The 12,716-nt window shown below is 54.9% G+C and overlaps 5 protein-coding genes across 5 annotated transcripts; 2 read left to right on the top strand and 3 right to left on the bottom strand.

The window, feature by feature from the left end:
• Positions 1 to 1,486: 1,486 nt before the first annotated feature.
• Positions 1,487 to 2,752, bottom strand: B0T15DRAFT_528554 (uncharacterized protein). Its single transcript, XM_062869047.1, has 3 exons — positions 2,313 to 2,752; positions 2,114 to 2,259; positions 1,487 to 2,057 (listed from the first exon to the last, which is right to left on the bottom strand). Exons 1-3 carry the CDS (start codon positions 2,540 to 2,542, stop codon positions 1,951 to 1,953), a joined length of 483 nt encoding a protein of 160 aa, XP_062722691.1. The 5' UTR covers positions 2,543 to 2,752; the 3' UTR covers positions 1,487 to 1,950.
• A 278-nt stretch (positions 2,753 to 3,030) lies between these two features.
• Positions 3,031 to 4,390, top strand: B0T15DRAFT_394425 (P-loop containing nucleoside triphosphate hydrolase protein; the record flags this gene model as incomplete). Its single annotated transcript, XM_062864726.1, has 3 exons — positions 3,031 to 3,087; positions 3,149 to 3,801; positions 3,856 to 4,390. The coding sequence occupies 3 exons, from the start codon at positions 3,031 to 3,033 to the stop codon at positions 4,388 to 4,390; spliced, it is 1,245 nt and encodes a 414-aa protein (XP_062722690.1).
• A 730-nt stretch (positions 4,391 to 5,120) lies between these two features.
• B0T15DRAFT_157125 (Cys/Met metabolism PLP-dependent enzyme-domain-containing protein) lies at positions 5,121 to 6,664 on the top strand. The gene is made up of 2 exons (XM_062862072.1): positions 5,121 to 6,501; positions 6,568 to 6,664. The coding sequence occupies exons 1-2, from the start codon at positions 5,254 to 5,256 to the stop codon at positions 6,643 to 6,645; spliced, it is 1,326 nt and encodes a 441-aa protein (XP_062722689.1). The 5' UTR covers positions 5,121 to 5,253; the 3' UTR covers positions 6,646 to 6,664.
• Positions 6,665 to 6,855: 191 nt separating this feature from the next.
• B0T15DRAFT_492423 (uncharacterized protein) lies at positions 6,856 to 7,228 on the bottom strand (the record flags this gene model as incomplete). The annotated part of the gene is made up of 3 exons (XM_062866857.1): positions 6,856 to 6,925; positions 6,976 to 7,119; positions 7,179 to 7,228. 3 exons carry the CDS (start codon positions 7,226 to 7,228, stop codon positions 6,856 to 6,858), a joined length of 264 nt encoding a protein of 87 aa, XP_062722688.1.
• A 3,188-nt stretch (positions 7,229 to 10,416) lies between these two features.
• On the bottom strand, positions 10,417 to 12,486 carry B0T15DRAFT_157107 (serine incorporator/TMS membrane protein). The gene is made up of 3 exons (XM_062862071.1): positions 12,197 to 12,486; positions 12,063 to 12,142; positions 10,417 to 12,002 (listed from the first exon to the last, which is right to left on the bottom strand). The coding sequence occupies exons 1-3, from the start codon at positions 12,245 to 12,247 to the stop codon at positions 10,655 to 10,657; spliced, it is 1,479 nt and encodes a 492-aa protein (XP_062722687.1). The 5' UTR covers positions 12,248 to 12,486; the 3' UTR covers positions 10,417 to 10,654.
• Between the last annotated feature and the right edge of the window lie 230 nt (positions 12,487 to 12,716).

The following is a 12,716-nucleotide window of genomic DNA, read 5'->3' as shown; positions in this document are numbered from 1 at the left end:
TTCCCATGCGTTTAGGCGACGTCTGTACCTTACCTCATTGGATGGTACTTGTATACCTGTACAGTACCATCGTTGACAGAATACGGTAGTGTGTAAGGTAGTACTAGTAAGTACCTTCACTTCGAAATCACCTACGGAATGACATGCAGAACTGTTTGCCTGGCAACTTTAGATATACTTGAACTGCCGGAAGCGTGGAACTGCCGGGGCTCCAGCAGCGTGTGAAACGCGCTACCGCTATTTGTACCGGGTTGCTCGATAGTTATACACTAAGCCACGTATAATCCTTATTGATAGACTACAGAGGTTACCGGCAAAAGTTTTCAAAGTGGGCCAGGTACCGGCAAGGGTCACACACCACGCCCTGAATGTACCAACGCGTCGCGCGCAACCATCAGAAAACATCATCAACATAACCCACCACCTTTGCAATGGCTTTAGAGCGCCCCTCTACACCACCTAGCCAGCGTTTCAAGAACCCTGATCTCACTCGCGATGAGCGTCTTCAAGTTCAAACCCTCCGCAATCTTGGCCTTACATACGAGCAGATCGTTACACAACTTGGCCTTACCTACAACCAAGTTGGACATGCTTGCCGCGCTCCAAATATCACACCAAAGAAGCGCTCTAGTCGCCCTGGTCTTCTCAACCCTGAACAAGTTAAAGAGCTGATCGCCTTTATTACCTCCTCGAAAGCCTCTTGTCGAATACCTTACTCGAAGATCCCTCTTGCTCTTAGCTAAGACTATTCAAAGTACGCTATCCGCTACGCCCTTTACAACGCTAGCTTTAAACGCTATGTTGCATATTGAAAGCCTCCGATTACCGAGAAGAACCGACAACTCCGCCTTGACAATGCTCTGGAGCATGTCCACTAGCCTCTCGAGCGATACTACGAAATCCTTTGGACCGACGAGACCTGGGTAACGGCAGGCGCCTATCGAAAGGTCTGGGTTACACGCCGTCAAAACGAGGTATACGACCCGACTTGCATCGTTGAGCGTAAATAACGGCCAAAGGGATAGATGTTCTAGGGCTCATACTTAGTGAAATATAGTAAAGGGCCTGCTCTTTTCTAGGAGAAAGAATAGGGGTCGATAACTGGGGAGAGGTACTTAGAGAGAGTTGTCCCCCTTATTAATAGGTGATTTCAGCTTCATCTAGGCCAGGTATTTATATATGACAATGCCTCTCCTTATACTGCTTAAGTCACTTGCGAAGAGCTAATAGCTTAGGGGATCTCTGTTTATACCCATCCCCCCTTTAGCCCTGATCTAAATCCGATCGAGAACGCATAGAACTGGATGAAGGATTATATTGCAGTTAGCTACCTAGCGAAGATATCGTCTGACCAATTACGGGAAGCAGTAAATACTGTATGGGAAGCAATCCCTGAGGAATTTCTTAGAGAGTGTATAGATACAATGCCTATACGGCAACAGGCTATCATTAATGCCAATGGAATGTATATCCCTTTCTGAAGGCTGCGCGACGCGTTGGTACATTCAGGGGGTGGTGTGTGACCCTTGCCGGTACCTGGCCCACTTTGAAAACTTTTGCCGGTAACCTCTGTAAGGTATCGCACATCCCTTTTCAGGACAGAATTCATAGAATCATAACAAACCATCATAAGTAAGACGGTGTCCTCCAAATTCCTAGCGGGCAAATTGGAATATTAAGTAAACCTAAAGCCTTATTACTAGTTCTAACTTAGCCCAAGCTGTAACTGTTAGATATTGATTAGGCTTTGCTATATATCTTCGCTGTCAAAGATTTGGCTATGGTGCTGCCCCGTACAAATATCGGGCGACCCCCGTACAAATAGCGGGGTCGGTGTGAACGTGGAGTTGCCCGATCGCTGATCTTCGAACGTCGCACTGCGCCCATAGATCTCAACAGAAAATCTAGCTCTCTACAGGTTGGGCGGGGCAGGGGCATCATAACACCACGTTAGCCCAACGCCCACTCCCGCTTAATGAATTCCTTCTTGGAAGCCAGCGTTTGGTTCTCAGCAACTGGCATTCCCAACGAGTCGAGGATCACATCGAGAGCATGACCTAAATCATACTCTTAGCTTTTTCCACTGATAGTTAAGGTAGGGAAGTCAACATACCATCTAATGCCATAAGTTCCGGAGCGGTTCGCGGGAAATGGGGGATAATGCTCCCATCTCGAACGTTCCGTAATGGCATAAGAGGCCGATTCATGTCGTTGGCCATCGAATTGCCATTCAAAAGACTGACTTGATGATTGCTTTGCCTAGGTTATGATTAATACTAGAAGAGAATCAATTATTAGAGGTGAAGACTTACGTGTGCGAAAGGCTCGAGATACTGGCATGTAGATTGACCATCTGCACTTGGAGGGTTTGCATCCCGGTGCGGAGATCGGCCATCCGCCCATTAAGGGCTTCCATTGCTCCAAGCACCTCTTTGTTTTGTAGAACTCTTAGGTTTGGTAGGCGTCTGATTTCTTGAGCAGTTGTCTCGAGTGCTGCCGTGAGCGTCGGGATATCAGGGCGCTGTTCTTGGATAGCAGCCATCGCGATGTTGAGGAGAAATCGTGCAACCGAACGGATTCTGAGCTCAAAAAAAGTGAAGCCTTGGCTTCCTCTGGGTGCTCGACAAGAACGGACACTTTATATGAACTGCGAAACTTCGGACGAAGCTGGGTTTTGGGAGTAATCCGTCATGTCACTGTGTATGCACTGGGTGCTAGGTCAAGGAGCCATACCGGTGTGTGGGTATAAAACAGCTGCCGAGAAAGCCAGAGGTGGTCGTTTCTGCCGTTGCCGGAACGTCATTTTTTGTAGCGATGAAGTTCGATTGCGGGTCCGTGGTCCGCCCCGGTTCTTAACCACAGATGGCGCTCTCACATGGGCTTGGCGCCAGCGACTGCTTTATCCTCTTGACATCGACCGAGGATTCGGGCTACAGAACCATTCTCTTCTTATCGCGGTCAACCGCCTCAGCCTCTACTCTGATTGAACACAGCGCTGTTTCAAGCCATACCATCGAAGCGCAGTGCACCATGAGTGACCAAAAACGAGCGCGAGAGCTTATCTCGGGCCTCTTTCTTGCCGCCGGAGTGTGTACCGTCCCTGCAGGTTGCGCGATGGTGGCGCATAGCGTGCTAACATGTCTTTGAGACAATATCGGCCTATTTCTTGATTAGAGAATACCTCGGCCCGTATTTTGCGAAACTCATCGATCCCGATCGAGAGAAGCACGAGCAAGCCAGGCTAAAAGCCGAGGCAAACCTTCAGAGGGCGCTGCGGAGACAATATGTTAAAGAAAGTGAAGGCGGAGACGACGACGGCACAGATGGGCCACGACGGAGGAGGCTCGAGGATATTGCTCTCAACGAGTACGAGAGCCAGGTGGCCCTTGAGGTCGTTGCGCCCGAGGATATCCCAGTTGGCTTCGACGACATTGGCGGCCTGGAGGAAATCATCGAGGAGCTTAAGGAGTCCATTATCTTTCCATTAACGATGCCGCATCTATACAGACACGGAGGCGCGCTGCTGGCGGCACCCTCCGGCGTCTTGCTTTACGGGCCGCCGGGCTGCGGCAAGACGATGCTGGCCAAAGCGGTAGCGCACGAAAGCGGCGCCTCTTTCATCAACCTACACATCTCGACTTTGACGGAGAAGTGGTACGGTGACTCTAACAAGCTGGTGCGCGCAGTCTTCTCTCTGGCGAAGAAGCTGCAGCCTGCGATCATCTTCATCGACGAGATAGATGCCGTCTTGGGCACACGGAGGAGCGGGGAGCACGAAGCCAGCGGCATGGTGAAAGCTGAGTAAGTCGTGCGGCTAACCATCGCGGAACAAAACACTGTTCTAACCGGCTGTAGGTTCATGACCCTGTGGGATGGCCTGACGTCTACAAACGCCGCTGGCGACCCGGCGAGGATAGTTGTTTTGGGAGCGACGAACAGAATCAACGACATCGACGAAGCGATCCTTAGGAGGATGCCGAAAAAGTTCCCCGTTCCCCTGCCCGGGATAGAGCAACGACGGCGCATCCTGCAATTGGTCCTGGGAAACACAAAGCGCGACCCTGAACATTTCGACGTCGACTATATTGCCAAGGTAACCGCAGGTATGTCTGGCAGCGACATCAAGGAAGCATGCCGAGATGCAGCCATGGCGCCTATGAGAGAGTACATCCGCCAACACCGGGCATCGGGGGCGGCCATGTCCCAAGTCAATCCCGAGCACGTCCGGGGTATCAGGACCGAGGACTTCTTCGGCCGCCGGGGCGGGCGTGTCCTTGTCGAGACGCCCTCTCGGCAAACAAGTACTGCCAATGCGCAGTCTAAAGCCTCGAGCGACGGGTATGAGGACGTGGAAGAGGAGGAAGACGAGCAGATCACAGTGTCGGCGTAGTCCACAAGCCGAACAGCATGTCCAGCAGTGTACGAATATTTGAGGTAGGTATGGCCGTCATTCTGGGCGTTGACGGAGATCGAAGACAGGGACACACCAGGATCAATGCGGGGACAGCTATAGAATAATACCCGGATAAACACATAAACACCGCTCGACGTCGAAGATACTTCGGTTACCTTATCCTCCGGTGCCAAGCCAAGTCACCGTACTGTATGTACTGCTAACTGAACGGTAACTCGCTGTGTAAGTGTCGCAAAGGTAGGTAAATAGACCAGCACCCCCGTCAAGCTTTAAGAGACACACAACACCACCCAACTTAGGAAGTTAAAGATATTCCAGGTTTAAAACAGGAAAGAGTATCCTATAAGTTCTAGAGGTGAGCGCAGGGCGCCCACCCTGGATCTACCATTGATCTGAACAGTTGTGAGTGCTCGGGTATCAGTCGACGTCCCACCCGCGGCGAGCACGTCATTTGCCAGCCCCACAGTATGGATTCCTTTGCCGGTTCCTCCCCCACTGAGTCACCCAACCTCCCCCGCAATTAACACCTCAGCAGCGAATTACCCCTGGCGTGCAGCTCCGGGGTCGGATTGAAAATCGGTTGAAGACATACGGTAACCGGTCCCGGGGAATGTAGGAGAATAGGAACCCACTGACTCCAAGCTTCGCCAATTCCTTCTCCAGATACCAAAAGAGCTGTTCATTGTAACCTCCCAAAATCGAACTGAAGGCATATGATTCAACCCCCGTGACTCTTGAGCGTTGAGTTCTGCCAAGCACCGTCTACCCTCCTCCCGACTCTAATAGCACGTCCTTTTCCATCGTCGACAAGCCGGTCGTTCGGAGTGGGAATCATTACAATGGCAGCACCAAACCCACTGAGCCCAGCATCGCAGGCTGCCAACAAGGTGTTCACCAGGTTAGACCTTGACGGCCATGCTCTCCCTCCCTCACCCGCGCCATCAAGCCCGCTCTCCGGGAGGAAGCGCTATGCGTTGGCGACGGAATTGGTCTACACCGAGTCCGGGGACCAGTATGGCGCTTCAAGCATTCCAATCTACCAATCGGCAACATTCAAGCAGACGTCGTCCAACGGGGGCAGCCAGTATGACTACACTCGATCTGGCAACCCGACCCGGACGCATCTTGAGCGCCACCTGGCAAAGGTCATGAACGCGAACCGCGTTCTGGCCGTCAGCTCCGGGATGGGTGCCCTGGATGTCATCACGCGACTGCTCAAGCCCGGGGACGAAGTCATCACCGGCGACGATCTGTATGGTGGCACGAACCGGCTGCTCACATACCTGAAGAACAATCAAGGGGTTGTCGTGCACCATGTCGACACGACCAATGCCGAGCGCGTGACGGAGGTGATATCAGACAAGACCGCCATGGTCCTGCTCGAGACTCCGACGAACCCGCTGATCAAGATCGTCGACATCCCCACGATTGCGAGGGCTACCCACGAGGCAAACAGCAGAGCGGTGGTGGTCGTGGATAACACGATGCTCTCGCCCATGCTTTTCAACCCTCTGGACATCGGCGCAGACATCGTGTACGAGTCCGGCACAAAATACCTCTCGGGCCACCACGACATCATGGCTGGTGTAATCGCGTGCAATGACACGGAACTGGGCGACAAGATGTACTTCACCATCAATGCGACAGGGTGTGGCCTGTCACCAAATGATTCATTCCTGCTCATGAGAGGCGTTAAGACCCTGGCCATCCGCATGGAGAAGCAGCAGGCCAACGCCCAACAAATCGCGGAGTTCCTTGAGTCGCACGGCTTCCGAGTTCGGTACCCGGGCCTCAAATCACACCCGCAGTATGACCTCCATTGGTCCATGGCGCGGGGCGCAGGCGCCGTGCTCTCGTTCGAAACCGGGGACGTCGGCCTTTCTGAAAGGATCGTCGAGGCTACGAAACTCTGGGGCATCAGTGTGAGCTTTGGCTGTGTCAATAGCCTCATCAGTATGCCCTGCCGCATGAGCCATGCCAGCATCGATGCCAAGACCAGGCAGGAAAGGCAGATGCCCGAAGATATAATCCGGCTTTGTGTCGGCATTGAGGATGTGGGGGATCTAATCGACGATTTGTCCCGTGCGGTAAGTCAAAACAGTCTAATCTTGTCTCCATGTGGCAGCAGCCGTCTAATGAGTGACCTCGTTTAGCTTGTACAAGCGGGTGCCGTAACTCTCACACTCGATGACTTCCATGCCAATGTGGTTGGCACGACGCCATCAGCTTAGGTCTGCGCCAGTTGTCCTGGAGTCGCATTTGGGCAGCTTTATCGATTGAGGGAAATAAAGCCGCCCCACCGTCTTTGACACAAGAGTGGTACCAGTGTTTTTTCATAGAATGGACGGTATGTAAAATACAACAACGGAAAATAGGTCCTCGGTTTCCGGACAACCCAACTCCTCACCCACATCAAAACCCCACACCGGCACCCATACACGCTACTCCGACCGCCGCGCAACATCGGCGCCCTGATCACCAGCACGTGCATCTTGGACCCCGGTACGACCGCTGCTAGCTGTTAGACCACAACTGGCTCGACAGTTATGAACTTTGCTTACCTGGTCAGGCCGCTCAGGAGGAGAGCTTCGTTGATGGTGAGATTCCTGGGGTCAAGTTCGTCGCTCCAGGCTTTCAGCATTGGTGACTGCTGCGGGGTGGCATTCTCGGCTGGGGCCGACTTGGGAGGATTCAGTTGATCGTCACTGGAAGAAACATCAGAGAACGTCTCTCACGCGGACACACAAACGGAGAGAAAACAGACCGTCGATGGAGGTCCTCGGTTCCCGTCTGTTCTCTCACGCTGTGAGGCATGGCTGGTTGAGGTGTGAAGAGGAAGGATGTTTTAGCTCATCAGCAAAAATGGTGACTGCGGTCGGTACACCAAGGTCGGTCTCTGTGCGTCCTTGTTTGGGGAAGAGGGGTGTTAGGTTTATATATATATTTTTCCGGCCCCTCGGACGGTCAGTTGGAGTTGGCGCCGGGAGACACTCGTGGCCAAGGATAGCCTGCACGAGAGGCCCTCCTGCCAGAACACAAGAGCAATAGGTAGAAAGAGGACGTCGCCTTGCCCTGGTCCCTCCTGCCCGCTGCCCCATGTCAACCCATCAATAGCGCCGTTCCGGTGGCCGCCAGGGTCAGATGTCGGGCGACGGTTGACTTGTGCCCTTGCAGGGCATCGTGGCACCACGGAACTTGGTGAGGGACGGGCGATCATCGTTGAAGGGACGGTCGAGTCGTGTGTACTGCTCCGCCCTCGACGCTGGTACTCCCCGGCGGCGCCGCATCTTGTCACGCAGGGAAGCTTCTGCCGGTAGTACAACGCCAACGTTCGTTGCTTGGGGGTTTTGCCAGAGTGTATCATCTGAACTTGCTCCCTGCCATGCAGCATATCATTTGCCGGTGCGTCGCGTCCGCCGCCCATTCGTCGATGTTCCATGGGCCCGGTGTCTCCTGTCTCCCTCCTCGTCGACCGAGAAGCTACGGCGGTAGTGCCACCACAGCAACTAGTAGCTCTCGATCCGATCGTCGCAGTATGCGCACTCCACGACGCTCCGGCCGAAGCACCCTGCCCCCACGGCCGTGTTTGCTCACGCAGAGAGAATGCGCTTTACGCTGCGGCTGGACTGCACGACATTGCGCTGTTTATCTGCGACGGAGATACTAGCACCCTTCACCGGTCCTCGCTTACAGCAGTCTGTCTGTTTGCTCTTGCAGCATGCACCGGGGAGGGGAGGGGGGGAAACGGGGAGGGAACCGGTCTCATTGGTACGGTGACCGGTCTAGTCTTGGGCACGGCCATACCGAGTACTCTTGGTCACGTTCTCCCGAGCATGACCGCGCCGGTATCCGATTTCCCCCAGGTTATGGCCCTGCAAGATAGCGCAGAGATTTGAAACTCCGTGCTCCGAACCCCTGGCCCGTCATCCGGGCCCCAACCGTGCGCCCACGAGGCAGCGGCTGCTTCCTTTTTCTTTTTTATTTTATTTTCTCCCGCCGCCCCCGTGCTTCCGCCACGCGCTTGGTGTTACACGGAGGAGCAGCGGCATTATCAGCAGATAATAGATTGGTGGTCCCTGGTCGGGACAGCGAAGAGCTTGTCTCAGAGAGATGCTTGTGGACGATATCAGATGCGAATGGGCGGCGGGTGCGCCAAGTCCCTGTCCGAGAGACTGTATCCTGCATGTTCCCGATGACCGCGACGCAATATCAAACCCGCAGGATTCCAGTTGCCAAAACGCCTGCCTTGTCATATCGGGCGGTCTTTGCGCAAGACAACACCACGCTGTCGGATATCCAAACGCGCAAACGCGCCGGCATCTGCGGTTTCCACTATGACACAGTACCTACGCTACGTACCTATCCCAGCTCTGATTCCGCCAGGGAGGCGGCCGTCTGCGTCACCCAAAGGCGTCGTACAGACAGATAGACAGACAGACAGACAGACAGACATATGCAGGAGAGTCAAGCATCCCTTGTGCAAAGAGCTGTCACAACGAGGGCAAGTGGTCCCACCCCCGGTCAGACGGCCTAACACAACACCTACTTACATATGTACTTCCGTACATACCCGGAACATACCCAAGGTCGGGTACTAATGTCATATCTTGGTCTGCAGATGAGGGGTATCCCAACCTGTCAACCCTGGCTTGTGCGCCGTGCGTGTCTGACAAAAAGAGAGCAGAGTCACCGTCTCGGCGGACAGCCTGGCAATGGGGATACCTCGGGCCGGAAAGCATGTTGCAGGTGCCGTCCTCTCCGGCCTCGAGATCATGCACTGTCCTCCGGTCTCCTTGCTTCTTCCACTGACCGCTACTCCGGCCATCCTTACTCTTGGACAGCTATTCACGTTACACTGCCGCGATACAGGACTGAAGGTGACACGCCACACACTGACGTCTGGTCATGCGAGACCCTGGGGGGAGAGCACGGTGAAAACGCCAGCGGGAGAACTAAGGAGACGGCGCAGGAAAGACAAAGACAAACAAACCTGCTCATGCAGGCTTTTACTGCAGCCACAGGTTCAGCTCCATATGAAATCTCATTTCCGCCCGCTCACCGGTCGTCGTAAGATTGGCGTCACCGCATAAGGACAAAGCATCCGGGGCAGTTGACAAAAGCTCTCCTTGTCCTGGCCCGGTGGCGCCCACGCTGCCGATGCTGTCGATGCCGGTCTGGCCACCGAGACACGCCCCAAAAAACGCAACTCACCTCTGCCCGAGCACAAGCTATTCGGCTGTCAACGTGCGAGTTCGTCCCCGTCGGCTCCCAGTCTCTGCAGCTCCATGTCCCGTCCCGGGACCCTTCAGTTGTCGGAAGCGCACCGGTTCCACCGGCTATCAAAGCCTTAGGCAGGGCTCACGACCCGGCCCCAACCGACCCAACATGGCCCACGGATAGCTCGCAACATCGAACACAGTTCTTCCCAGGTCGTATGGCCACCATCCGTCCTCTACATAAAGTCGAGCTCGAGCCACCCAGGTCGCGCTTCCAGCCACCGCAGTATGGGAGTGGGTGCACGAGGGAAGGGTATAGCTCAGACGAGGAACGGTGCGGCGCCATCGAGGACGGCCCCTACTGTGTGGTATGTCCATGTCGGCCCGAGATATGTCTACCACGCAGCCCTGGAGGATGAGCAGGATGGATGTATGTGTTGTTTGTGCCCGGGTCAACCAACCAACCTGAGACTAACCCAACCCCGGACCCCATCCAAACACATGAATAGAATAAACAGGCTCACCGTCAACGGGTGCATGCATGCATGAAAAACCAATAGCAAGGCGCGCACATACGTATGCGACGAAGGGGACCGTCCCTGCCACAAGCCGGATCAAAAACAACCCGCTATTTCCTCTTGAGGTATCCAGGTGCTGTGCTGTATGCGTCGTGACTAGAACACAATGATAAAACCTCCCTCCCATCCGATGAATACCACCCAAGACAAGGAAAGCGTCTCCCCGGGCGCCCCTGATGCAGTTATCCTGCGTTCCACTAATTGCACAAACAACAAGAGAAATAACCACTAGACATGAGCATGGATATGGGGTAGCAAAGGAGACCATTGGAATGAAAGAGACAAAGCAGAGAGAGAGAGAGAGAGAGAGAGAGAGAGAAAGAAAAAAGAAAAAAACAGAGAAAGCGCATATGCCGCCCGAAGCCATATCAATCCATTCATCCACACATCAGCAAAACAGAGACAGAAGCCTGTCTACCCGCTTAACCAATCGGCTAAAAGTCTATCTAGTCCAGAGCAAAGCGATCCGGCAGCACAATGGGCGCGACCAGCGTCCAAATATACATGGCGTAGCAGACCCACGAGCTGACAATCTTCACCCAGCTGGCCCAGAGCGTCCTGCCCACCGTGGCGAAGCCGTCGTTCTGGCCCTTGTTGTCGTCCCAGTCCATCGTCAGCAGCGTCGCCACCCACGCGGTGGCCAGGAAGAAGATGACGTGGAACATGGCGTAGTTGTACTGCGTGCTGCCGCGCTCGTCGTCGTGGTTGCGCGCGTTGTCGTCGCTGGAGGCGTCGTCGTCGTCGTCGTTCTCGGACAGCAGCGCGTCCGCCGGCAGGCTGCCCTCTTCGACGGCGCGGCGGAGCGCTTCGGCGCGCATCTGCTTGCGCGCCGCAGGCTGGGTGGTGACTAGGTCGTGCTCGTAGTCGGCTTCACTGTCCGGCAGACGGATCTGCCCGCCGTTCTTACCGCTGCCCCCGAGCCCGAGACTCTGTGTTGCGGCGCGCGTCGTGGTGTAAGCGATGGTGAGCATGGTCCCGATGGCGCCGATGACGACGGTCGTTGTGCGTGTCCCTTGGCCGAGACCCAGCGGGTTGCACCGGTGGTCTGGGGTCTCGTCCGGTTCCATCGAGACGGCAGACATGGTGAGGTAGGTGCAATAAATGGCCACCATGGCAGCTTGGGCGAGGCCGGCTTTGGGGTTGTATTCTTGGACGGTTGGGTGGACTGAGATGAAGGCGATCGCGATCCAGAGGAGCAGATTGACGGTGATGGCGGCTTGGTTCATGGAGCAGCCGCTTGAGGCGAAGAAGATGTACTGCACAATAGTCATGGCCAGGGATGCCAGGTACATGCCTAGCGTGGAGCCGATCAGAACGACGCGCCATGTCTTGGACTCGGTGTCCTCAATCTGCGCGAGACAGTACTCGGCCCAGTTATGCGCCAAGTCAATCAGCAGGATTAAGCCCAGAACTAGAAACATCATGGCGCCAATCATGGCCACGTAGTTGCCCCAAAACTGGAAGAAGGTGTCCGGGATGAAGAAGGTGAGGACGATGAGGCCCAGCCAGGCAATGATCTTGGGGCCCCAGAAGCCGTTTTGGATGGCAGCGCGGGGGTTCTTGGACGAGTGTACACCCATCATTAGGGCGGCAAGCACAAGGTGGAACATGCCGAGGGCGAAGTTGATGCGATGAACGGCCAGCCAGCCGTGACAGTCGCCGTCGCCGCACTTGATCTTGACGTAGTCGAGCATGAGATGTTGGAGTTTCTCGATGGCCCATCTCGTAAGCATGATCCACGATAGTATTGAGTTGACGAGCAGTAAAAGAGCGTAGGCGATACGAGTCGCGACACTGGGAGAAGGGGTGGTGAGCAGAGTGTCGGGAATCGCAAGCCATCGTGGGGTTGCCTACCTGTTGCCACATTTCCCGCATGCGCTGCACACCATCGAGCAGGTCGCGGCGCCGCAACAGCTTGCTGCAAAGGATAGAACCTGCGCAAACCTTCAGCAATGCGCTATTCCACCAACAATTGCCGGATGACTTACGGTGCCCATACTCGGCACCGCCAGCAGCGGTATCGAGAGGAGAGCGCCCATGGCAACGGCTCAGGCGGCCCTCGGCCCTCCAACAAGCAGAAGTTCCGAGTGTGTTCAACAACGTAAGTAGTGCGCGATGGTTGTCGGCAACGTATCGGCGATCGCGAGTGTCCGGCGCGGCAATGGTGTGAAGGCTCGATGGACGTCGCAAATTGAGGTCAACAGCCGTTGGCAACGGATGGTTGATGACGGCAGCCCTGCGGCGGGCCGCGGATCCATCTGCCCCACCATCAGCCGCCAGTATCCGCACGTGACTACCTCAGGTATGGTAAACTTCACGTGAGCCAAGCCATTTCTCTCCCGGCCAACATATTATGTGGCATATTCAGCTTGTTGAACCTTTCCATACGCTGTCAGATTGAAGGATCCTATACCGTAGAACGTGATAGCCCTCGTGTCGAAAGGTGAGTCTAGACGTGTGAAGTTGTACGTACTGTGTACAGTACAGTATGGTACCTACCTACAACTT

Source organism: Chaetomium strumarium (assembly GCF_033439665.1).
Source record: "Chaetomium strumarium strain CBS 333.67 chromosome Unknown B0T15scaffold_3, whole genome shotgun sequence".
NCBI lineage: Eukaryota > Fungi > Ascomycota > Sordariomycetes > Sordariales > Chaetomiaceae > Chaetomium > Chaetomium strumarium.
This window is presented reverse-complemented; position numbering and strand designations above follow the sequence as displayed.